This window comes from Astatotilapia calliptera, chromosome 3 (genome assembly GCF_900246225.1).
Source record: "Astatotilapia calliptera chromosome 3, fAstCal1.2, whole genome shotgun sequence".
Taxonomy (NCBI): Eukaryota; Metazoa; Chordata; class Actinopteri; order Cichliformes; family Cichlidae; genus Astatotilapia; species Astatotilapia calliptera.
In genome coordinates, this window is record NC_039304.1 from 21,653,558 (window position 1) to 21,680,275 (window position 26,718).

The 26,718-nt window shown below is 42.0% G+C and overlaps 2 protein-coding genes across 9 annotated transcripts in view; both read right to left on the minus strand.

Annotated features, from left to right (window-relative positions):
* Positions 1-19,185, minus strand: part of clcn3 (chloride channel 3) — a 41,488-nt gene extending 22,303 nt beyond the window's left edge. Inside the window, exons 1-2 of one of the 6 annotated variants that reach the window (XM_026162348.1) lie at positions 18,103-19,185; positions 5,612-5,793 (exon numbers count right to left, since the gene is read on the minus strand). In XM_026162348.1, the coding sequence (XP_026018133.1) occupies positions 5,612-5,774 (163 nt within the window). In that variant the 5' untranslated portion in view covers positions 5,775-5,793; positions 18,103-19,185. Of the gene's footprint in view, positions 1-1,325; positions 2,154-5,611; positions 5,794-17,782 lie in introns of those variants that run through there. The other 5 variants (XM_026162349.1, XM_026162351.1, XM_026162352.1 and 2 more) reach the window with 5 other exon arrangements.
* A 374-nt stretch (positions 19,186-19,559) lies between these two features.
* nit1 (nitrilase 1) lies at positions 19,560-22,509 on the minus strand. 3 transcript variants are annotated; one of them, XR_003270723.1, is made up of 7 exons: positions 22,260-22,509; positions 21,713-21,946; positions 21,408-21,511; positions 21,172-21,308; positions 20,545-20,670; positions 20,125-20,459; positions 19,560-19,770 (listed from the first exon to the last, which is right to left on the minus strand). XR_003270723.1 is itself a non-coding variant. In XM_026152882.1 (6 exons), exons 1-6 carry the CDS (start codon positions 22,346-22,348, stop codon positions 20,193-20,195), a joined length of 957 nt encoding a protein of 318 aa, XP_026008667.1. In that variant the 5' UTR covers positions 22,349-22,509; the 3' UTR covers positions 19,560-20,192. The 3 variants fall into 3 exon arrangements, 2 of the variants coding, with proteins under 2 accessions (XP_026008667.1, XP_026008679.1); XM_026152882.1 differs by having other exon boundaries at positions 19,560-20,459; XM_026152894.1 differs by having other exon boundaries at positions 19,560-20,459; positions 21,713-21,980; positions 22,260-22,325.
* Between the last annotated feature and the right edge of the window lie 4,209 nt (positions 22,510-26,718).

The following is a 26,718-nucleotide window of genomic DNA, read 5'->3' on the forward strand; positions in this document are numbered from 1 at the left end:
ACCTATTCAGGTTGTAAATCGTGTTTTTAAAAAGTAACTAAGTAATTAATTACTTTTGAAAATAAGTAATCAGTAAAGTAACGGGATTACTTTTTCCCGTTCCTGTTTAAGACTGATGTGCGTTATTTCAGGAAAATCAAATCCCCATTAGATCTGCCTAGTCTCCGCAGGGAGGACTAAAACGGCCAAAAAACCCACATAATGACCATATATGTAACAGTATAGAGGTCAAGGGATGACATGCAAATGGCCAGGCGGGGAATTGAACCCTCAGCAGCGAGGACAAAACCTTCAGTGCAAAGCTCCTTCAAATCCCAAAGGCAAACAAGCACTGTGACACATTAAACAGTGGACGTAAACAAAGACAGAAAAGTAAATGCTAGCAACGTTTTTGAAGGCTAGTGAAATTGAGCTAGTTAGCGTATATCTGCTGTCTTGTGACCAGCAGTAGAGCTATGGTTACACCAATGTAAAACACATTAGCACAGGAAGGATGTAGGATGTGGGTTAGACTGTTCTCAGTAAACATTCATGTTTAGCCAAGAGTTGAGCTCACCCAGAGCACAAGGTTAGTCATTAATATGTTGCTGTTTAGTTTGAGTCACTAACATCCACGTTGAAATCTTACTCCACAGCAGACTGATTCATTTCTGAAGTGCATCAATATTTGCTGTCCGTGACACTGTGAAGTTGTAAAACCTCACTTGAAGACGCACCACACATGAAGAATGCCAATAAAAGCCAATAAAAAGCACTTTGAAAAGACTAGAGCCTCAGCCAGCACAGTACACTTCTACTTACATCCTAAAATGATAAAGAAAACTTTCCACACCAGTTTTTATCTGAAATCTCTGTCAGTCCATGGATGGAAAGAAAGAAAGCAGAATGTAGTAGTTGGGCACTGATGTGTTGTCTTGCCTTTAGCATCCAAGAAGAAAATGAAACATTTATGAGGGTTGCAAAAGAAACTGAATCCCGAATAAAAACTAAAAACAAAGTTTCAACCACGTCAGAACAGCAGACACAGACCAAAACAAACAAAAACAAAAATCACCCGAGATATTATCTGGACATCCCAGAACTTAGGCACTATGACTCAACATTACTGGTTAAACATCTCCAAAATAACTGAAAACAATGTCACGGGTAAAATCCAAAAAGAATCAGTCCCTATGTTTCAAAGATGTTTTGTAAACTCGGTGTAATCACATGTTATTATATGAAACAAAAACCAGACTCAGTTCCCTCTTTTGTGGTTTCAGGCTTAACATGTGTTATTCTAGGATTTCACAAATTGAAATCCTTTTACCTTCACGCCCCCTTACCTTTTGTCACGCCGCGTTATCGCTGCTCAGCAGTGGCACAGGTGATATCAGCCATAGTTTGTCACCTCCCTCCTTTAAAAAAAGCCCTCGTCAGCACTTCAAAGCAGCAAAACCACAACAGGTCTCTCAGGTTTCCATAAAATGTGTTCCAGTAAAAGTCCAGTGCAACAAGTCTCACTCCAACACTCCATGGGACTACCGAGTGATCCGGCTCCTTGGTCACACTGCAGTCTAAGCTCAGAGTAGGGCTTTACGGGGCTTTCTATGAACCCACCCCTCACGTAAAAATAGCACAGAGAAGCAGACACGGGCAGCACACCAACTTCAAGGAAAGGCATTCATCCAGAGATTTCCTTCGCTCGCACCAAGACTGGTTCATGGGAATGCTGTTCCACGTCTATCACACACAAAGCATGAATGACGAGTCAGGTAGGTGGAGCTCAGACCTGTAGTAATGTGCTGCATTACAATATGGTCCAAAATATCAATGCGGAAAGGAAGCCAGTCATTAGCTGTTAATTACTGTTAGTTATTAAAGATTTCTTAAAGAAAGAAAAGGGTTTCTCTGTCTGACTGTGTCATTAGTGTATAATTAGTGTTTTCTCTCACAGTTTTCTGTTTGTAGCAGCAGTGAGAACACAAAAGGTGACAGCTTAAAGTTAATTTATGCTTTCACCTTTTCACCACGTTCAGAGTACATCAACAGAACCTGAAGACACGGAACTTTAAGCCAAACCCTCTTATATAAACACTCAGTACCTGAAACACACCCTCTGCTACTCTCTGCACATAAAGAGACGAGACAAAGACGACAACTCTCAGAGCCATCCTCAATATTTCCACACAGGATGAATTTCAGTGACTTCAATGATCCAGCTCCGTGGTTGGTGTATACCCTGGATTGGTATACACCAAGCAATACCAAACAATTACTATAAAATGTACTATAAGACATTTAAGGAACTATAATACTATCAGGCCATATCTCCTAAATATTACTTTTACTACCTGCGTCAAAAATATTGGATGGGCTATTTTACGAACACTAATATACTAATATCTATAAAACATGTTCAGAATTTTATACTAATAAGCTAACATGTCAAAATGCTAAATCAGAGCAAAAACTAACATCAGTGCTGTAATTGTGTATCCGATGTCACTGTGTTCGTAGTTTTCTAACAATATATACACAGTGTTGCTGTTCCACCGCCATCACTGCAACTGTCCAATCACAACATTGTGATGTCACAGCTTTGCGGCTCAGTGAGAAACACTAAGGTGTAGCTCATGTTGAAGTGGAAGGGGTGTGCTCCATATAAAGATGGTTTCTTTTGAAGTGGAAATTTACGGCTGGAACATACCCTCAAGTCAGATTTCCAACTCGGAACGTCAAAGCAACCCCACTGACCCCAGCTTAACAGTCCAAGATGGTGGCAGTGCACATAAACAGCAGTTAAACTGTAAACGGTGTGGTCAGTATAGCCACTGTTATGTATTTGTGACTTTGGCTAAATAAGCCACACACAGAACTGACCAGGGTCTACCCGGGAACGTGCTGCAGTGTTTTTGAGTTACAAAGAAAAAAGGATCGAGCTGTGTTCTAGAGGTCGCTTTCAGAGCTTGACTTTGCTAAGGAGCAAAACCAACCCCCTAAATTTGCCAACATTACTTTAAGATAAAACAAAGACTATTTCATAATACAATTTTTAAAAAATGCTGTAAGAAAAGCAGTTATCAATCACTATTTCGTTTTAGGCAGAAAATGAACTGCATGGTGCAGCACAGTGGTTAGCACTATCACTGCTCACAGGAACAAGTTCCTCAGTTTAAATCCACTGGCTGGGTTCACATCTTCTTCCTGTGCCTGTATTGGTTCTCTCCAGCTAGTAACTATAAATGCTTGTGCATCACTCAGTGCTGGCCCTGCGACAGAATCCCGACCGGACAGCTCGGATAAGCTCTAGCCCCTATGGATGGGTGTAAACTACACATTTATTTTTAGAAGGGGATTTGCTCTAAAATAGGTCTTTAGGTAACACATTAATTTGCCTTTCTGTTTTTGTTTTTTTTACAAAAAGCCCTGCAGGCAAACTTCTCCCATGTGCAGTCTTTCAAAACTGTATATAAACATGATTTTCAGTCCCAATGACTGAAGAAATCCTGATAACGAACAATATCAGGTTGTGTAATAGCCATGACACGTGTTAGCATGCTAAACCTACCTGCAGACATAAATCATGCTTCAAGCAATCAGCTCTACAGCTGATGCCTTTGCTGCTCCTGTTAAGATCCTGCCAGGATACTTTTGTTTAATCCAGCCAAACTTGATTTACTTATTTCTAATGATCATTACAACAAAGCTAGCCAGACTGATCTTGTTCCGTACAATCTCCCTCTTGTCTGGTCGCCCATGCAGTTAAAAGTCATGTGTCTCTCCTCTGACTAGCCTGGTCACCCTCAGTTTCACTGTTTAATAATGAAAATGCTCAGTCAAGACTCAACATTTTACTTTACTAAAGGGAATCTCCTGTCTGAAACCTTTCAACCTTTACTTAGACTGACTCTTAGGGTATGTGTGTATGCTTGGCTACAGGTATTAGTGTTTACTTTGCAGATTTAAAGTCAGGAGAAGGAGCAGGAAAAGTGGCAGAGATGCACGGCTGCACTATTCAGTATGCAAGAAGAGCTGCAATCACCGGGACCACAGAAAAGAAAGATGACAGTCAGGATTGTGCTTTCAGCACAGGCTTACCAAAAAAAAGAAAACAATTATTGTCGTGTACTGTATCTTCATTTTAAGTCATCTGCAATTCAAGAAATGTATCAAATAGAAACAGTTGATCCTAATTATCCTTTTATCAAAGAGGGAAAATAACCTCTGTGCTAAACAAACACTCAAAACAGGGTTGAAACTGAATGCGGTGCCTTTATCGCCTGCATAAACACACTAGCTTGCCAAAATCAGTCTTCGTTCTGCATTCAAAGAGAGACACCGCTTCAGCGCAGAGATATCCTGACTAAACACGAGCGGCTCATATTTGGAGAGCCGAGCTCGGCCGACACCTCTGACACCATCCTCAGCACGACGCGCGCTCTCTGTTTGATCAGCTGCGAGTAAGAAATTAAACGAATCAGCATATTTACTGAGACGAGGAAGAGAAAACAGGAAGCTGCGGATTGGGTGCTGATGGGGATAAGCGAGTCGGAGCACCACTGAGACGCTGACTGACTGAGAAGCGGGTGACCGCGCTGAAAAATGATAGGCATGAAGGGAATTATGAAACACGGCAGCTTGGCACAGAGATCACATTCAGCGCTGTCTGTGATTGAAGTAATTAAGTAACTGTAACATTTGCTCCAACATGGCAAAACACAGCCAATCAACTCGCTCTGCCACATGACAGTACTACTACCACCACCTCTGCTTAACAGCTACCTGACAGGAACGTCTGCATGTGCCAAGGGATGAAAGGAGGAGGAGAACGCACAAAAGCAGAAATGACAACATGCAATGAGGCACACTTTAGGAAACAGGAAGCAAGAACATTAAAGAGGTGATAAGGTCAAACTGATCGAGGGAAACAGCACGGCAAGATAAACAGGATGCTAGAAGAGGACAAACTATAAAACCACGCAACAGAGCAACAATTATAAATAAGGTGGTATGCAGAGACAGCAACAAATGAACAAAGGAAGAAAAAAAACTACATGGAGCTGCTGAAACTGCCTTACATATGATTACAAAACAGCTAATTAACTCCGTTTTAATTGGACGATATTGATAATCAGTTAAGTACCATGTCTGTTTTACATGTTTGTTACTTCTGTTACATTTAATTGATGAAAACTATCATATTTGGTAATACAGCTCCAGAAATTTTCATGGGTGAAAACAGGAAGAAGTTAATGGTTCTTAAAGAAAATCTAGAAAGTGAATACGAGATAAGATAAGTTAAAGTTCTTTGTCTTCAATGGTGAAAATGGAAGCAGGACAATGATGCTGGGTGGATGGTTTAAGAGAAAGTTTTTCCAGGGTTTGACATAGAGAACAGTTGATGATGATGAAGATGAGGGTGGCGGTGGCACAAGACAGAAGCACACACAAGCGTCAGCAGTGCGATGACTCACACCCAGAGACCAACAGAGAGCCGTAAGATGGCAACGATGGGGAAGCTCACTGAGAGTTCAAGGAAAGGAGGGTCGGGGGATTCGTGAAGGGAAGCTCAAGATGTCCAGATTCTGACCAATCAAAGCGCTGGAAAAGAATTTCCCGTACTCCCTACCTGGGGAGGCAGCGTCCCCATCCAGCAGGTTGTCGTCCTCGGTGGTGTGGAAGTCCATGATGACGCCGGCTCCATCCAGCAGCTCCTCGTCGCTGCTGGCGCTGGCGATGCTGTTGTAGCTGTTCCTGCAGTAACCTCTGTGGTACAGCTGCTCCGACTCCATTTAGCAACGCGCCGGGACCCTGGGTGATAAGGAGGGGAGTGGTGGAGTTATACATATTGTGCTTGATTAAAGAGTCTACATGGTGAAGTGAGTCTATGATGGGCACAGGTGAGCAGGGTGGTATGTTAGCAGGTAAATAGCAACGATAGACGGGCAAAACAAACACATCAGAATCAAATACAGCAACGCTTTGATGGTTGATACATTCACCGAATGGTCTGTAGACCTGTGTGACTGGGGCTCGCAACTGGTCGAAGAATACCCATCATTACTTCATGACCAGTGGATGCCAAATGGTTGCAGACTGGTCTCTCGTCCAGTGTGAATGCAGACTTATTCACATGATCCTACGCTGTCACACATCCACACACGTCATGGGTCTGCAAGTACACTTTATCCCACCCCAAACAGAAAATTTTACCCTCTCTCTTTTTCATGCATCACACATGCTTTGTATCTCCATCTGTACTAACTGAATAATATAAAAAAGAGATAACAAGATCCAATATATAAAATACACAGCATAATAAAGATATTACACCATTTAATCTGCTGGCGTTTTGCAGAGCGTAGCTTTGATATGATAAAACTCCAACGTGATAAACCATCTGCAGCCATTAATTTCTTTCTGCAGACGAGAGGGATGAGACATCCATTCAGCTGAAAGATGAATGCAGGCTGACAGCGGGTAATGAGAAGAGAAAAACGCACGATGATGAAGATGATGATCAGACCCAAAGTGAACCCTTCATGGCAATGACGTGGCACAGCAACAAATCAGACCTGAGGCGCAGTGAGCAGAAGAAACCTCCAGCCTCTAACTGAAGAGATCAGTCCATCAATAAATCCCAGTGTTGGGGTTATTTTTCAGACTTAAATGGGTCATTTAACCACAAACACCCCCCCCCCAAAACCTAACAACCCTATATTATTACTTATTCTTAACGCTCGTCTAAAGTCTTTTTTCCCTTTTTGTGTAAAAGCTTTATTTTGTTTTGTATGCCTAATGTTTCAATGGTGTTTGGCATATGAATAAGAGACATTTCTTTATTTTTGTTTCTTAGCCTACTTGTTTTCTTCAGACAACACTAAAAACTTTAAATCTTAAGTATTTGATACACCAAGATGGCTCCGAGTATGGCAGCCTCGTCACGAGCTCCCCCAAGCAACAGCTACACTCTTATTTTGCACATATATTTATTACTCTCAGATTTAGCCAGTCTTATATTTTTCTTGTTTTATGTTATTGTATTTTTGCACAACTCTGTTGCTTGTGAAGCTCGCACACAAGAATTTCACTCGCATGTACTGTACCAGTGTACCTGCACATGTGACGTGACAATAAAAGTGATTTGGTGATTTATTTGGCAAAGATGATGCACCAAACCGAAGGCCCTTCCACTCGCAGCGCAGCCAAGGGAAGGTTATTTATAGACTGAGGGATTAAAATGACACATGGGTATCCTCTCCACAATGAGAGCACGATTATGATAATATTCCTGCTGGGGGAAAAATTACAGAGCCTGTTCAATGCCACTGCATGCCACCTGCTCTTACATCTCGCCCCCTTGTGGAAAAGTTGGAAATTACAACTCAATACGTAACCACAAACGTGACTCAGGACCAAACCAAAAGTGATCCTCAGCAGGCCCCACACACGATGACAGTGCAGCAGGTCCTGAAGATTAAAGGTGACCTTCGGCTATTAATAGAAATATGTACCCCGAAACATGATGAGCCACGCTGTAATGGGGAAAGATGGAATATCAGCAGCCTGGTGCTGAATAATGGAGGGTCTTTATTAATCAAGGATGCACAGGTGGCTCTATATTTATCCAACACACTTGTGAAAGGAGATTTGGGCTTAAAACAGACATTAGCTCTCTATATTTATATTCCACAGGAGCTAAACTTCCTACAGAAAAGTAGCGTAGAGCTGAAACCTGACCACTGCTGATTTGTGTGTGTGTGTGTGTGTGTGTGTGTGTGTGTGTGTGTGTGTGTGTGTGTGTGTGTGTGTGTGTGTGTGTGTTTTTTCCTGCTTGGATAACACTGACTGAATTATGGCCAGAAGTAAAACATGCTTAGTCAGCCCTGTAGTTCCTACGTTGCTTCACGCTAAAGTCGTTCATTTCCTGTCGGGTGTTTCTCCACACAGTGCTTTTCTTCATATTACTTCCTGAAACCAGTTAAATTTAGACTTCAAGGTGCACAAAACTCTGTTTTAAGATAAAAACCGCGGGGAAGGCACTGCTATTGTTCATCTATCTTCTCCTTGTCAGATTATATCTGACATAAAGTTTGAGGGTTTTCCCCTGCTCTGTTGCTTTTTCAGGATTATAAGGAAGTATTTTTTTCTTCATTAAGTATTGGGATACTGGAACTCACTGTGGAACTCTAGATTGACTTTTAAAATAACCATATGTCCATCAGTGATACAGATTCTGTCATTGGATCCAGATTGAATATAATAGTATAAAAGTAGACAGGAAAAAGGGAATAGCGGGAGATCCAGCTTTCCAGTGCAGGCCAGAGTCACACTGGGCCTGTCACAATTAAGTGGCATCGTCCTTAAATTCGCCCCAAAAATTAAGCCCATCTTAACCTCTGCACACTGCACTGCTGAAAGTCTGTGTGTGAGTCACAGCTGGTGGTCACAGCATGTTTTGAGGCTGTGTTAACAATGAAGTGAATTGTGTGGTTCACAGAAAGACACACACAACGGCTTTTTGAAAGAATAAATATAGATCAAATACAATCCTCTGCAAACATGAGTAACCTGGTTTTGTGACATCTCTCTCCTGTCTTGCTAGCCTTCATTCAACAGCCCCATATGAGGTACTTCTCCACACCCTGCAGCGGTGGTTGCATTGAATTTTTTTGTCACATTTGGCAACTGCTTCGATGTAACTGAGGCTAAGTCCACACTAGCCCGGATAGATCTGAAAACCGTGTTTTCGTCTGAAAACGCTCTGCGCCCACACTAGCGTTTTCAGTGGTTTTCACAGAGTTGTGCGTCCACATTGAAACGGCCCAAAACGCTTACGTTTCAGTCCTGCGCATGCGCACAAGCGAGTGAGAATTAAAGAATTTGAAGAAAAGCTATCTGGAGCATGTACAAACTGATATTCATCTGTCAAAATTGAGAGCAATCAAAACAACTGCTGTATGCCCTCCGCTATCTTTGTTTAATTGGTCAAATGACTGCATCACATGACTAAAATGCGTCATCATTTTAGAAAGGCTGCGTTTTCGAGTGTCCACACTACGACGGGGCAGCTCCGTTTTGAAATGAATGCGTTTTCGAGAGCGTTTTCAAAACGCTGCGTTTCTCAGTGTGGACGGGGGCCAAAACGGAGAGAAAACAAGAGAAACGTGTGGACGTAGCCTGTGATGATCAACTGGTCACCCAGAGGTGGAACATGCGACACATGGCAACCTGTTTCCAACGATCGTGGTCCGCCTCGGATTGACTTCAATCATTCTCAGACAGATTGGTGCAGGCTTGCAGGGTGAGGTTTCTGGTTTCAGGGTTTCTGCCTATGGCATTTGGCAGTTGAATCACTATCTGGCAGCACCTACCTCACGATTTGTGGAGGCATCTATGTGAATTTCTTTAATGTCATTTTCTCCATATGTACAGCAGACGGCAACAGATCTGCAATTTTCAATTATTACTCATCACAATTAATAATTGTGCACTAATACACAATTTATCATCATCTATCCCGCACAGTTTGCAAATAAAAATGCTAAGTCATTAAATATCCCGTTCTTACCCACCCGCAGGAATCACACAAACATGTTTCCCATAACTGGACCCCTCCCTTCAGACGCTGTTCTGTAGTGAAAATCTCTCACCTCCAACAAGCAAACGCTGACACTTGTTATGACAGCACACGACAGCCTTCTGCAAAGGCCAACGGTGCAGCTACAGAGCAGTAATCCTCACTGGAACCAACTCCACAATGTGAGGAAAAAAGAAAAGACAAACTTTCCCCGAGCCAACAATCACACTCATTCACTGTGAGACGGGATTTCCCTTTGAGCTTTATCAAATCAGTACGGTCAGGAAATTCAATTCAGCCTATTTGCAGAAACAACCCTGAGGCAGAGATTGTTTTCTCTTCGCTGTTTGACCTCCAGTTACATAAAAACTGCCAAGATCTTGGATCCATACTCTGCCAATTCTGGCATTTAAATAAAGCGCACAGCAGGGGTGCTGACTCACGAAGCATCGCAAGCTAAGACAATAAAATGCACGTATGAGATGAACCACACTGCTGCGTCTCTTAATGATGGACAGCTTCACTTCTAACCATCGTGTTTTCTTTTACTCAGCTCTGCTAGTGCCATGTGATAGCTATAATTATGACAGTCTGCAGTGTACTTGTTCAAGTTTCCCCTCTTTCTCTGCAACAGAAATCAAAACAATAATTACACCAGGGAGACCGGAGGGTGTTGATTATTTAGGAGCTGCAACCGAGCAACTCAGATTGCAGCTCGCTGTTTGAGGGTAAGCTGATAAGTGCGGCATAATCAGCAGCGCAGCAACAAAATGCTGCAGGGTCTGCTGATGTTATACAACTAGTTGAGCAGCGAGGGACCTTATCTTTCTTCAGCCGGTCACTATGGAGGTGTTGCCCAGGCGACTGTTGCTGAGATGTGACTCAGCTTTTTACCCTCCCTCTAACGGTCGGGCTCGTACCTCCTTCACAGAGAGGACTTGACATGCGTATCTATCATAGGCAGCGGGCGGTCGATATATGGATCGTGAACATCCGATGTAGAGCAGCCCAGCACAGCACGGGGCTTTCACTCATCATAATTAACAGCACTTCAGCAACAAGCAGCCAACTGCTCTGACTGTGTCACTGACACTGATGGCTGAAGGTGTGAAGTCATGCAGGGAAGTCAATTTGAGAAAATAACACACGCATATACAGCCAAACATGCACATATAATAAATGTAAGCAGTTATTAGTTTACTGAAACAGACGAGTATCATTTAATCAACTTATATCATCATTTTTCTGCCACTTCAGCACCAAAGTTACACCCAATAGAAATGATCGTTTCCAAAATGCTTTATAATTATTTAACGAGCAGTCAAAGTAAAATGTAATAAGGGTAATACTTATAATAACACTACTACTATCAGTGATAATATATTTGATCAGATAGGCCGTAGTCAAACAGGGCTATAGACTATCTGGCAACCACCAGCTACAAGTGGAAAAAGCCCCCCCAAAAAGCAAAGTGTATTCTCTCCCCAGTTGGCTAGTGTTGCTAAAAGTTGATAGCAGTGTCTGTGAAGACTGCTAAAGGCCCAGGCACATTGACCTAAAGACCAGTTGTAAAGAAGTGCTGCACTGAAAACCTCCTTGTGATTGTGACTGTGTTGGTCAGTGGCAGGTGGCCTGGGTTGCCTGTAGTCTGCAGTGAGGACTCAGACTTGTCTGCAAACGCTCAATAGTTGCTCTACAAGCGGTTGAGAACCTGAGAAAGATGCAACACAAACTGCAAAATATTTGCCTTCAAAGTAAAAGCTGCACCTATGGAAACATGTTGTTTGCTGCAGGAAGGCACATCTTTACTTTGATGATGAACGTGTCAGCTGGGGAATACTCATTTTTCCCTAGAGACCGGTGGTTGCCAGATAGTCACCAACCCGTCTCTAGGTCTGTGTGACTGGGTTTAGCTTAAAGGCACAACGGTTCAAACTACATGTACCTAGTTTATAACATTAAATCTGTACTTAGAAAACTATACGAAGTGGACAATGTGTTTGGCAGATGATTATAAAAGTATGATTAATAATAATAAAGTTATTTATCTTATAGTGAGCTATAGACATAATCTGCATATCTATTTAAAATCTACATTGTCAAACAGACCAGTGAAGACTGAAGCACAGCATTGAGAGTATTTGCAGTGTGACTCAGCAGACAAGGATAAACTAACAATAACCTAAAAATGTAAAAGTTAGACGTTATAAAACAAACAATTGTTAAAAAATAAAAAAACAGTAACGAAAAAGAAGATAGTTGTGAAGTTCAGGCTCTTCTGCCTGCCTGGCTAGCAGCAAACACTCAGTTGTGTTTTGTATTAAAGAGGCGGTGCAGAACAGTCAGGAGGTGACTGCAGAGCCAATACTGGGACAATGAAAGGCTTTAACAGTAGAGTTAAACATACTTCTAAAACAAACTGGCAGCCGGTGCAGAGTCCTTAAAACTGGTCTACTATGTTCACTTGTCTTTGCTCTTGCAGGAATTCTTGCTGCTCCATTTTGAACAAATTGAAATCTATTAAGTGGTGTTCTGACTGATAACTGTTAAAAGGCCACAGCAGTAATCTAATTGAGAGGAAATAAAAGCATGAATAATAGCTAGACTGCCTCTAAAACTCAGTATTGATCGGGTCCCAGTTTCTCAAACGGTGGGAGCAGAATATGCATTTCTCCAAAGCGAGTTTTGTATCACAAAGAACAAATATGTGATTCAATAACAACAGATTGATACAGGTGCTGATAGCACAAGGACCACAGAGGAATTCAAAGTTGTATTTATTTATTTAACCTTTATTTATACAAGTTGTCGTATTGAGATCCAATGTGTCATTTGCAAGAGCGACCTGTTCCAGACAAACAAATTAAAATGACCAATAAATAGCTAAATTTGTCAAATGTACACAGTCAAAATAAGTTCTGTATGCACATACACATTATTGTGAAGTGGTGCTACATAAATAAACCTGAATGGAACTGAACTGCATGTTGTTTACTACACAGCACGTCAGCAGTGGCGTATTGGTAGCTAGCAGGAGAGTTAATGTAGTGTGGAGGACACTACCAGTAAAAGGTCGGCAGCTTGAGGGACTGCACTCCAACTACAGACAGTTTTTATTTATAAGTTCACTGAAGTATCAGTAAATCTTTACCTAAAAAAAAAAAAAACTAAATTAATTGTCATCAATTGTGTATAAACCGCAGGCCTCACTTTGAAAGTGATTGTATTTTGGTTGTTGAATACACACACACAGACACACACACACACACACACACACACACACACACACACACACACATGGAAGTAACTTGACAGAAAAGTATATACTCAGCAGTCAAAAGCACTAATACTATTTCTATTACTGTCAATAACAATGAAAACAAGTCTCACTAAAGACACAGGCTATATTTTTCTTGTAAGGAAGAAGACAAACTGAGACTTAGCAGGATTTGTAAATGTTCAACCAGTCTCAGGCAGTGTGTGTAATCTGACCTACAACATAGCAAGGAGCAAAGCTTACAGACCAGGTCATAAGTGGATAGGAGGGAGAGAAACAGTTGAACGATCTGCTGTGAGTGCTGATTAACCCAGCAGAGAGCAAATCAGATAAAGAGCATTGCAGCGCCTTTGGTCTGACCTGTCTGTGTCTGCCAGGGTGGAAAAAGTGAAAGCGCCACAGATGCTGATTGTGCTGTGACGGGACTACCGGCTAATCAGAAATTACACACACACACACACACACACACACACACACACACACACACACACACACACACACACACACACACACACACACACACACACACACACACCGGGTTTTTAAGCACAGATGGATATACAAGAGTAAGGGAACATCACCATGAGGTTATGCATAATATTAAGAATTTTTTCAATGTCAAGGTCACTTTGTCAACAAGTTAATGTCAGAGCTACGTGAATAGAATAAAAGTGAATATTAATATGAATGTTGATCATGATCAGGCTCATCACTAATCACACAGAATATCTGTGTGTCTGCAGCATCCCACATTTCACATCATGTGTTTGACATGATTTTTACAGGAGAAATGTTTAGTTGACTTAAAAGAAATCTAAAAGTATTATTACTGATTAGTACATATTGTAATTCCAGCTTTGTAAAAGTGGGGATTCACTGTTTTTGTCTTTATATTTATTTTGAATTCAGTCTTTTGAAGTGTTGAAAGTTGCTTAAAAACAGTTTAAAAAAAAATGATTATTAGGTCATTTGTGATGATCATTCGTTACAGTTCAGGAAGTTAAACACAACCAAAAACTGCATGATTTATCAACCATGCAATCGGTGGATTTCATAACTAGATGTTCCTGATGAGGAACATTTTTAGTATTTGAAAAATTCAATATTAGATCCACTTAAAAATATTTTTCTACCAAAAGTTTTTTTGTACTCATACACCATCTAGCTGGGACCTTTCTGTGTGGAGTTTGTGTCTGCGTGGGTTCTCTCCCTGGGTACTCCGGCTTTCTCCTACAGTCCAAAGACACGCAGTTAGTGGGGTTACGTTAACTGGTGCATCTAAATTGCCCATAGGTGTGAATGTGAGCAGTGATCATTATCAACTAAAACTGTCGACCTGCCCAGGGTGTACCCCGCCTTTTGCCCTATGGTAGCTGGGACAGGCTCCAGCCTTTCTCCAGTGTGAAATGGTTGTACAGGATACATCTACAGTGGGGCAAAAAAGTATTTAGTCAGCCACCGATTGTGCAAGTTCCCCCAGCTAAAATGATGACAGAGGTCAGTAATTTGCACCAGAGGTACACTTCAACTGTGAGAGACAGAATGTGAAAAAAAAATCCATGAATCCACATGGTAGGATTTGTAAAGAATTTATTCGTAAATCAGGGTGGAAAATAAGTATTTGGTCAATAACAAAAATACAACTCAATACTTTGTAACATAACCTTTGTTGGCAATAACAGAGGTCAAACGTTTACTATAGGTCTTTACCAGGTTTGCACACACAGTAGCTGGTATTTTGGCCCATTCCTCCATGCAGATCTTCTCGAGAGCAGTGATGTTTTGGGGCTGTCGCCGAGCAACACGGACTTTCAACTCCCGCCACAGATTTTCTATGGGGTTGAGGTCTGGAGACTGGCTAGGCCACTCCAGGACTTTCAAATGCTTCTTACGGAGCCACTCCTTTGTTGCCCGGGCAGTGTGTTTTGGATCATTGTCATGTTGGAAGACCCAGCCTCGTTTCATCTTCAAAGTTCTCACTGATGGAAGGAGGTTTTGGCTCAAAATCTCACGATACATGGCCCCATTCATTCTGTCCTTAACACGGATCAGTCGTCCTGTCCCCTTGGCAGAAAAACAGCCCCATAGCATGATGTTTCCACCCCCATGCTTCACAGTAGGTATGGTGTTCTTGGGATGCAACTCAGTATTCTTCTTCCTCCAAACACGACGAGTTGAGTTTATACCAAAAAGTTCTACTTTGGTTTCATCTGACCACATGACATTCTCCCAATCCTCTGCTGTATCATCCATGTGCTCTCTGGCAAACTTCAGACGGGCCTGGACATGCACTGGCTTCAGCAGCGGAACACGTCTGGCACTGCGGGATTTGATTCCCTGCCGTTGTAGTGTGTTACTGATGGTGACCTTTGTTACTTTGGTCCCAGCTCTCTGCAGGTCATTCACCAGGTCCCCCCGTGTGGTTCTGGGATCTTTGCTCACCGTTCTCATGATCATTTTGACCCCACGGGATGAGATCTTGCGTGGAGCCCCAGATGGAGGGAGATTATCAGTGGTCTTGTATGTCTTCCATTTTCTGATGATTGCTCCCACAGTTGATTTTTTTCACACCAAGCTGCTTGCCTATTGTAGATTCACTCTTCCCAGTCTGGTGCAGGTCTACAATACTTTTCCTGGTGTCCTTCGAAAGCTCTTTGGTCTTGGCCATGGCGGAGTTTGGAGTCTGACTGTTTGAGGCTGTGGACAGGTGTCTTTTATACAGATGATGAGTTCAAACAGGTGCCATTCATACAGGTAACGAGTGGGGGACAGAAAAGCGTCTTACAGAGGACGTTACAGGTCTGTGAGAGCCAGAGATTTTCCTTGTTTGATGTGACCAAATACTTATTTTCCACCCTAATTTACGAATAAATTCTTTACAAATCCTACCATGTGGATTCATGGATTTTTTTTCCACATTCTGTCTCTCACAGTTGAAGTGTACCTCTGGTGCAAATTACTGACCTCTGTCATCATTTTAAGTGGGGGAACTTGCACAATCGGTGGCTGACTAAATACTTTTTTGCCCCACTGTACATGCATGTTTAATCCATCCATCCTCTTCCACATAGCCTTATCAGAGTCGCCTATCCCAGCTTTCCTATAAGGCAGGGTACACCCAGGACAGGTTGCCAGTCTGTCACAGGGCTAACACATAGAGACAGACAACCATTCACATTCACACCTATGGGCAATTTAGAATCACCAATTAACCTAACCCCACTAACTGCATGTCTTTGGACTGTGGGAGGAAGACGGATTGCCTGGAGAGAACCCACGCAGACACAGAGAGAACATGCAAACTCCACACAGAAAGACACTGACCCAATGGTGGAATTGAACTCGGGACCTTCTTGCTGTGAGGCAACAGTGCTAAACGCCGGGCTGCCACCATACATCTTTAATTTCTTTCAAAAACATGAAAGAACAAGAAACTTATGCATCCAATTCTTGTTTTTGAATAATTTTAAATTTATTTAGAATTTTCTCTAATACACACAGTCAAAAGTATATATACACTCACTTAACTATTAATAAGTAGTGTTTTTCAACATTTTTATCTTGACTTGGCCAAGGTTTAATAACTTGTTGTTAGTGATCATGATCAACTAAAACTGGTCGTTTCTCTTCGTCAGCATTAAAGGGAGTTGTGGTAGCACCATGCTCAGGAGCTGTTTTGCTGCCAGTGGTACTGATACATTACACAAAGTGGAGGAATAATAATAAAGGAGAACTTCCTCCAAATTCTTCAACTTTACCTCAAATCAGCAGCAAGACAGATAAAACTTGGACACATTTGGGTGTCCAAACTGACGATGATCCCAAACACACTTCAGATGTGGTTTTGGATCGATCAGGCTAACATTAAACTTCTGGAATGGCCTCCCCAAAGTCCTGACCTCAACCCTATTGAAAATTTGTGGACTGCGCCTAACAGCAGAGTCCATGCTAGCAAACCAACCAATTTAAATGGACTCTACACCTTCTGCCAAGAAGAGTAGCCAATATTCAGAAGCTTGTTGATGACTACAAAAAGCATCGAGATGTGACTTGCTTAGGGACATTTAGCCAAATACTAGTGGGAATGTATGTATATATGTATTTCAGCTTTTACATATATATGTAATTTTGAATGGATTAGAGAAAATCAAGAGTAAATTCAAACTTTATTTGCACCAAGATCTGTTTTTAAACTCATTGCTGTATAATCATTCCAGCCTGGAAAAAGAACAGTTTAAAATCACCATAACATTTCTGCACATGATGAGTGTATTGTAATTCTGACCTGTATGGTTGTGATAAATAACAGCGACCACAATTAGGACTTCATGCATATGACAGCATAATAGGTCAACTTCAAATGATCAATGATACCAAAAAACAAAAATCAGTTTCCCTTCACAGAAAGCCTGAAAACGTTCACTTTTCGAAAGCTACTACTTTCAGTGATTTGGGGGCATTATGCCTGAAAAAAAAAATACTCATCAGTTTTCAAATGTATTTTCCACTTTGTAGAAAACACCTCAGAGTAAAATTAATAACATCATGCTGAATTATCTGGTGCACGAAAAGAAAACAACACCACTGTAAAGATGCAGCGCTTGACCTGCAGACCAACTTTTTTAAAGTCCCTGATAGTTAGTTAGTAAGCGAGTTATAGCTTAAAAATGCTCCTATACATGAGATTAAGTAAGGAAAAGCCAGCTTTCAGCTCCAGAGCTGCACAGGTACAGACGCACTGATGCTTCCTCGGCTCCAATGAAGAAAAACAACCCTGTCAGAGCCAGCATGGCAGAAACAGAATCGCACCGACAGTCCTTTCTCGCACCCACACGAGCTCGGCAGTTAGCCGCGCGTGCACTACTATTACATCTGCATTACAGGGTAAACAGGTCCAGAAAAAAAACCAACAACAACAAGACAACAGCCCCAGCTAGACTCACCCTGAGCTGCAACCCGAGGGCCTGACTCCAGCAAACTGTTTGCAAAACACAGTGAAACGTGCAGCCAGGCTAACAGTAAATTTCCACTGAAGGGGCATCGACGCGGAGCCAGGCTAGTATCCACAGCTAGCTAGCAAACCCGCTAGCACCTGTTCGACAGCGCCGAGGATGAGAAATGAAGCCAAGTTCACTGAATCTGACAGCTACAGGAGGACGGGTGGATGGACGGAGAGCTTCGGAGGATGAAACACACATCTCTGTTCTCCAGCACACAGCTGGCTAACCTTCACCTCAGCACCCGCAAATGACAGCAAACGTACCTTCCTGATGCCTCAAATCCAGCTCGGACGCAGCAGTTCATCCTTTTCCTGAGCTGAAGCCGGGGTTTAGTTTCCTACGCCGAGGAGCTTGACATTCTCCTCATCCTGGTGGTGTTTTCCTTTTTTCAGTCCCATTCCTGTGTCAGTGACGTTCACTTCCTGTTCCCATCATATTCCAGCAGCAGCAGCGGCGGACATCGGCGGACAGCGGCTCCCACCCACCGTCTCTGTGATAGCACAACAGCCTGGAAGCAGCCAGCTGATCAATTATTCATCCCACACTGCAACCGAACAGACAGAGACGACCGAAGGCGCTGCTGCACAGACGTGTGTTGTTCGACTAATCACAAAATTCAACCATTTCAATCAGTTTTTAGTTATGCAATGCAATGGATAAGCTTGTGCACTGTGAAATGTCCAAATTCGAGGAGTGTGCAGAAACATGGCTGTCCAAACTACTTCCACCAGAAACAGTCATCATTTCTGGCCAGTGGACCAGTGGAAAGAAGTGAAGTTTCAATGACCTTGACCTTTGACCATAAAAATCTAACCAGCTCATTTTTCAGTCTGAGTGAACTTTGTCCCAGATGTGAAGGAATTCCCCTGAGGCCTTCAAGAGAGCAAATCATGACACTGGGATGGACGGACACACTATAATCGGACATAGTTAATGGAAAAAGTGGCAATTAAATCCACAAATAAAGCCCTAAATTAAGCTTGTTGACTAAAATTAAAATAAAACACAACTTTACTTTAAAGTTGTGTTTTGTCTCTTACCCACTTGACTCCAGGTAAGAGACAGATCGGGATTGTTGTCTCTGTCCTCTTTTGTGTCAGTCTGTCTGGTTAAAGCCGCACTCATACTGGCCTAGGAGAATGGTTGGCAAACACCGATCACACCGATCCCTGGAGAAAAATATGTATTCCCTAACAGCAGCCATGTATATGATGAAAATAGGAATTTCAAGCTTTTAGAGGTTGCTGGAAGTTGCAACGATTTTCAGCTGTCAGCTGTTCTTCAATAAAATACTGGGCTTCAATTAAGAAAAAAACAAACAACTTACATTCATGGTTTAGTCATGTTTTCAAAACCAAAAATTTCTGAGAATAAAGGTGTTTTGTTTTTTTACACCTCTTGAATGTGTTCATCCAGGTTTGTTTAGTTAATATTTGATTTTATTTGATTGTGTGTGTTTCTGGTTGCATGCGGGTTTTTATTGTGTGGTCACTTTGCCAAATATGAAGCAAAGATTTGTGGATACACACATGGACCTGAAAACATGCTGTGTTTTTTGTTTTTTCCAATTTAAAAAAACTACACCAACAAGCATTAAACCTTAGTGCATGACTGCTCGTATTAATATTCATATTTAGAGCTGTTTTACATGTTTAACTGTATGCATAAGTTTCTTGCTGGAACTGGGATTTTGACCCATCAGACAGAAACAAGTCATCACTGCAGAAAAGCAAAGACTCGTTTTTTTATTAGTGAACACAAGAAAACAAACAGTGTCGTGTTTTTAGATAATTCACATTTTAATAAATTAACTGTGAAAGACAATTCAGTTTTAACCCCGCTGTTTCTCATCACATCTTTCACAATATCTTCTCTTACTGAAAGATTTTGCTTTCCTCCCTTCCTGTGCTCTTATTGGCCAACAGCACCACCTATTGATGAGAAGGAGTAATGTCACTTACAGACTCGTGGGATGATTTTAGAATTATTTTCTTTATCGGAAGAGCTAAAAGGCTGAGTGAGCTTTAATAACTGGAAATAAGATGACCTACTACACTGATGACTCAGAGTTTAAATCAATACATCTCAGATTTCTCCATCATGAGCAGAGAAAACTAATTTGAACTTCCTCAATTTCTGTCAACTACTGATGTAAAAACACTGACGGTTTCTTTCCACACAGGAAAGAAAAATTTCCACCACCTCGGTTTGTTGATTCTGAGCTCACAATGATGTCTTTTTTGATCTCCTGTTAATGCTTGAAGTCTGAAGTGAAAAAAGGACACCTTATTCTGCCGGCTGTTACAGACATCCTGATTTGTGGATCCATCATTAAACACCTCCCACGTTCCTCTCAGGTTTGAGGCAGGCTGCGGTAGAAGGCATCGTCTCTGCGGTGCTGCTGGACCGGCATGTTCCTCCTTGTGCTTCTAACTTTCCCCAGGTCCACCTCCACAAGCGCCAAACCTGGCTTCTCCTCCCCGCAGTCACCCAGCACCTCGCCCCAGGGGTCCACGGCCAGGGCGTGTCCGTATGACGAGCGCTTCTCGTGGTGGCGTCCAACTTGTGCCGCTGCCAGGACGAAGCACTGGGTCTCAATTGCCCGGGCACGTAGTAACACCTGAGTGTGAATGCATTTAAAGGGACATTTTTATGTTGGTTTATATCTCACAGCAATCCAGCTGTCCTATAATGAGCCAGCTCACCTCCCAGTGAGCAGCTCCTGTGGCTACAGTAAAGGCTGACGGGTATGTCAGGATCTCAGCCCCGTGTCTCTGCAGGGCGACCGACAACTCAGGAAATCTTAGATCGTAGCAGATGCCCAAGCCCACCTGCATTAAGCACAGGGTCAGTAGAAACACAACGTGCACGTGCCCACCTTAATGTTACTGCACTTAATCAGTGCTTTGGTGTTTCAAACACTGCTAATCATCATCTTTGAAGTAGTCCAAACAAGACCTTGTAGGATAAATAACCCTGACTTACTTTTGGTGGATATTTAACATCAAATGTAAAGAGAAACTTCAAGTTTCTGTGAAACCAGCATGAAAACTGTAGTAAATATTCTTATTTCATTTACCTTTTTTCTCAGTTGTCATCTTTCCCTCATTTCCTCTCTGAGTTTCTTTTATCTTAACTGAACTCACCTGGCACACATGTAAGGACTGTAAAATAAAACCAGCTGCAGAATCACTGCTTTCTTTTGCATTCTGACTGGATTCCCATGATTATAGCACCCTTAGCTTACATTTGAACCCCTAAATAACTAAATGTTTAATTTAATAAGAGGAATTAAAATTAATTTGCATGTTTAAAATCTCTTAAAGTGACACCTTTCCGATTGGAGTCTGGACCGGGGCCACGAGGGAGGGTCCAGGAATGGTGAAAGCGCTTTCTTTGAGGGACACGCCTTTTTCTGGCAGCTCCACATCGAACAAGTGGGACTTCCTGTAGACTGAAACGATGTCACCTGTGGAGGAAACGACAGCGTGTCAGCGTGAATGAACTAGATTTATTTTAAAGGGCTTTAAACAGAGACAGGGAGGGAGGGCAGACAGCGGGAAAGCACCTCTATCGTTAATTATGACGTGACTGTTGTAGATCCGTCGGTCAGCCTCCCAGTCGTGTCCCCTCTCATGAAATCCTCCAAGAGACAACCACAACTCCAACTTCCTGAAAGAAACAGCGATTTAAATACTTATCCACACGTTTCCAGCTGACTCCAGTTCATGCACACTATGAAACCAAGAGCACATTTTGCCTTAACAAGCTGATTTTACCAACATTGCACTTAAGCAGTTAGTGAGAAGTTAATCTCTCCAGTGCGTTTCATTGTTGGCGCTGGATAAAACAGACTGAAGGCTGTGTGTTTACCTGGCCAGCTGAGTGTATCTGGAGATCGTGTCTCCTGCCAGGCTCTCTGACAGCGCCAGCGTCTCCTCTCTGCTGGATCCAATGTAGTCAAAGCCCTCAGGCAGGAAGACCATGCTGGCCCCTCGCTGCTTGGCTTCCTCCACCAGCTGTTTGCAGGCAGAGAAGTTGGCCTCTTTGTCAGGGGTGGCTGTCACCTGACAGACAGCGGCCAGCGGGCGAAGTGAGCCGGACATGCTGCGCAGAGAAGAGGTTGTTTTTCAGCTGCAGGCTGAAGAAAACGTTCAGGTCAACCACCACCACAGCTGATCATTAACTACTGCTCTTACTACTCTGTTATACAGTTACTGACTGCAGCTCACTGTGGCTTTTAAGGACAGATAGACATCTGTAAAACGAAACCTACAAATAAATCAGTATTTGAACCAACTCTTCAAGTTTTTATGCTCTTATTTGCTGACATAACCCAAAATTTGCAAATTCATGACACTTTGTTACAAAGGCTAGCTCACAGCTGTAAGAATAATCAAGAACAACAGCAACAACATACCTGTTTTGCAGCCTGGTGTTGTGCCTCAAAGCTGGGAACGAGACCAGAAACTTTGCAGATGATCCCAAAACGCACCTGAGCGTCAACATCGGCCCCAGACACTGTCACCTTCCCTGATTAGGCGATTTTAGTATTATCATATAAACATTTACTTCTGTGTTCTGCTCTGTCCTCTTCAACAGGAAGAGTTAAGGTTCATTCTTCTTCTCCTGTGAGCTCAGACATAAAGCACACCAGCTCCACCTAGTGGAGAGTCATCGTATTGGCCTGTGACTAACAAAGAAGCACCCTGAGAGCGCAAATCTCTACCACGGCAGCTCACTATCTGAGCAGCATGTACTTTTAAGGTAAATCAAGTAATTTGATATATAAACATTTTGTTTTCTTTTTGCTCTATAGAGGTGTTTTAGGAAATTGCCAAGTGCTTGCAGTAAAAACAACAAATTTTCAGGTCAACTTGAAAGAAAGGCAGATGTGGTCAAATTTGATATATTTGATGGAAAATCAAAAATGAGTCTTTCAACTGCTGCAGTTTCCACAGTTTTCACTCTACAGTCATCGTTTTACCATCAAAACTTAGGAGTGTTTTTCTTCTTTTAAACAGTGCATTTCTCAAAGCTAAGGGATGTAAATGTTTAGAAATGTGTGGATCCAAGTAGAGGATGAATCTTCTAACTGAAGCATAGAACATAAAAAACTAGATAGTGTTTTCAGTGAGGACTTTGTCTCAACAGCAGGGAAGACCCTACTTTTTAAACTGCTCATGTGACCACTTTATTGACATCAGGAACATAAAACACACACCGTTGTGTAGGACAAGTCCTCAGCACCCTCGCGGTTATGGTCTTGATTTTGAAACTTTTGTTCAACAAATGTACGGAGGCAGATTTCACAGGGATTTGTCACAGTATTTGCTGCAGTCACACTGAAAACTGTTGGCAGTTGTTTTCAGATGGTGAATTTAAATATATGGGAATGATGGGTCATCCTGATTGGCAGATTAACTTCAGGCTTGTTTTTCATTGGCGGACTGTTCTTCAGCAGACAGGTGGTTCATATCTAGGCAGTTACAGTCAGTTTTAGAATCTGTGGTGGATTGTCCCACACGTCTACTCAACTAACCTAATTGAATGCCTCTGTTTTTAGTCTGTATAGTTTCACACGCACACAAACACACACAGTTTAGACATTTAGAAATTTAAAATACATAATTCCAATCTTAAAGTGATATACTTATTTAAAACAAAACATATCCATGTGTTAGAATGGCCCAGTCAAAGTCCAGATCTAAATCCAATCGAGAATCTGTGGCAAGATCTGAAAACTGCTGTTCACAAACGCTGTCCATCTAATCTGACTGAGCTGGAGCTGTTTTGCAGAGAAGAATGGGCAAGAATTTCAGTCTCTAGATGTGCAAAGCTGGTAGAGACATACCCTAAAAGACTGGCAGCTGTAATTGCAGCAAAAAGTGGTTCTACAAAGTATTGACTCAGGGGGCTGAATAATCACGCACACCCCACTTTGCAGTTATTTATTTGTAAAAAATGTTTGGAATCATGTATGATTTTGGTTCCACTTCTCACGTGTACACCACTTTGTGTTGGTCTTTCATGTGGAATTCCAATAAAATTGATTCATGTTTGTGGCTGTAATGTGACAAAATGTGGAAAAGTTCAAAATTATTTTGCCAGGGGGGCAGTTGAAGATGGAGTCCACCAAGCTCAAAGCCATCACGGAATGGCCCACTCCCACAACCCTGTGAGATGGACACTGTCATCAGCCCACACTGTCGTCAAACTGAAATTGCCATCCTCTTCTGGATTCTCTTTGCCTGCCCTCCATCAGCTCAGCTCTCTTTCATATCTCTGGCTCCTGAAATTTAGTCACCACCGCTTACCTAGTTTCTCCTGTATTTCAGACACATTACCTGAGTGACTCACTGCCCCAGTTCCATGACAAGTCAGTCCCCATGTGTTCCCCATGTTATCTGACAAAGGCCCTCTGTATTTGGTTAAGTCACCCCAGTGACTTATTGACGTATTCCTTGTGTTATAATTGTTCTAACAGTAAAGATTTGTGAATCTCATTTCTGTCTATGCATTGGTATCTGCAGTTGGGTCCTACTTTCGTGGTGGCCTCCGGGCGTTTTGACACTGCTAGTCACAGCACACAGCTTTAGGCTTTGGGCTGGGGCAGTGGCTGTTCCAGCTCGGGAATCACAGGTGGTCCAGAGTTTACCAGCACAGACTCTATGGATGTCTGGGCAGAGTTACAGTCTCTGAGTCAGTTGGTGTTGGAACATTGCAAAAGGTTTCAAAAGAGTCTAGCTCTGAAGAGAAGTCTCTTAAAAAAAAGAAGCCAGCTCAAGTGCACAGCTGACAGTTTCAAGAGAGGCCAACACAGTCTCTAGCCTTGTCCAAATTCATAGGCTGCATCCTCCTGAGGACCCGGCCTTCGCGGTCTATGTGGGGCGGGTCCTCCGAAAGCCGGGTAGGCCGGAAGTGAGCACATGTGAAATTGCACGGTCTAGCCTTCAGATTTGGGTCACCAGCTGTCTCGGTGGAGTTTAATAAACTCGGCCATCTGCTCCTTGCTATCTAAAATATAACAGGACACTGGAGTAAATTCTCGATCATCTCATACTTCTGTTTAATCAGTTTTCTGTTTGACGTTTATTCAGCTGTAATCTTAGCCAAACTGATTTACTCACCAACAAGTAAAACACTGAAACAAGCCAAACAATAACATTTTAAGTTATCTAAGTGGCTTACATATCATGTTTAACCTGAGTAACGAAAGACTGCGGGGGTCTGAAAACAATGTGATGGGAGTTCACTGTTCTCGCCGGCTAGTTAGCCGGTCAGCTATCGATATGGTGGGTAACAAACATCTCCGAAAACGTTGGAGCATGAATTTGGACACCCCATCTGATAGGGCTGCCTCTGAAACATTATGAGTCTCAGAATGAGCTGGCAGGAAAAAAGAAATAGATTGTGGAAAGGAGAATGTGACAAAGCAAAGTAAGACTGAGACAATAAACAATCATACACAGGATAACAAGAAGATGGAAACAGGTGGGAACACAGCTGGAGATAACCTAATGACTAAGGATTATGTAAAAGACACACAAGATAGGGAAGAACAGACAGCAAGAGAAAGAACGCAACAACAGAAACTCCAACTTGAGACAAAGACAGAAGGTTAAACACATAAGAAGACAGGCCACAGAGATCAGACAGACACGGGGACACAGCTGAAGAAACAGAAAAGAGTAACAGAAAATAACGAAATACCACATAGCCAAGACACAAAGATACATGGCCTCAACTAGAACATAATCAGAGAAGATGAACTTTACATCAGGTATGTTAAAAGCTTATAAATTTGTAACAAACAAGGGTTTCTTTTGTTTCATTCTCATTTTTGACCTTGATTATGATTCTGAATTTTATTGATTGATTTCTGTATAGAGATTTTCTTTCATCTGCAGAAAACATTTGTGCACTAAATCATCTGAGGCAGTTTGCTCTCAAAAACTTAACAGGAAGTCCCATGATCCTGAGTAAAAGTGAAAGTGTTCTAACGGTACGAAAAGGGGGAGGTCAGAACCTCCCCTGCACACACTGCATTTAAACAGACACTATAAAGAGATTTACATGTAAATACATATTGAAAGTGAAAATGAAAGTGTTCCTCTAATGGCATAAGGGGATTATCCTGTTATCTACAGCAGGAAACAGGAAAGCAATCATACTGCCAATGGTGCACAAGCTGGAAAAAAATTGATGACATTTTCAAACAATAAAAACTAAACTGAAGCAAGAAGTCCAGTCTGTAAACTAAATGAAACTAAAGAGAATTAAAAGCAATAGTTGCTTCTTTAAGAGGATTTTAACTGTTAAATGGAATTTCCCCACATAAGAGAGCACTAAGTGTGTGTGTTTGGTTGTGTGTGTGTGTATGTGGGATATAACCAGCTATTGTTATTCTCATATTTGAGCTTGGTTATAACCCTGAATTTTGTTTTTGAATTCCAAGATAATCTACATGTTATACGATTAGTTTCATAGCTTTAACCATTCACTTTCTAAGAAATTGTCTTTAATCTGCAGAAAACATTGTTGCACTAATTTCCTGAGTAAAGGTGAAAGTGTTCAAAAGAAGCAGATCAGAATCCCCGCCTGCTGGTACTGTAACTTCTGCATGTGTGTCCACGGACATGGTGGACCGGCGTGTCTATTACATGCTTTTCTGTGATATTGGATTTCTTATTTTGAGCACAGAACGAACATGCAGCCTCAGCCTCAGACATCCTTAATGAGAGATGGCGACTGTTGGAGTGATTTTGTTAAAAGTTGTCATTGTTGTGCTTAAGTTGTAAACCTTGTCTTGAACTGCATGTTTAGATATTTCTATGTTCCTCCCTTACATGTAGGATGTTGGGGGAAGCTATTTAGCA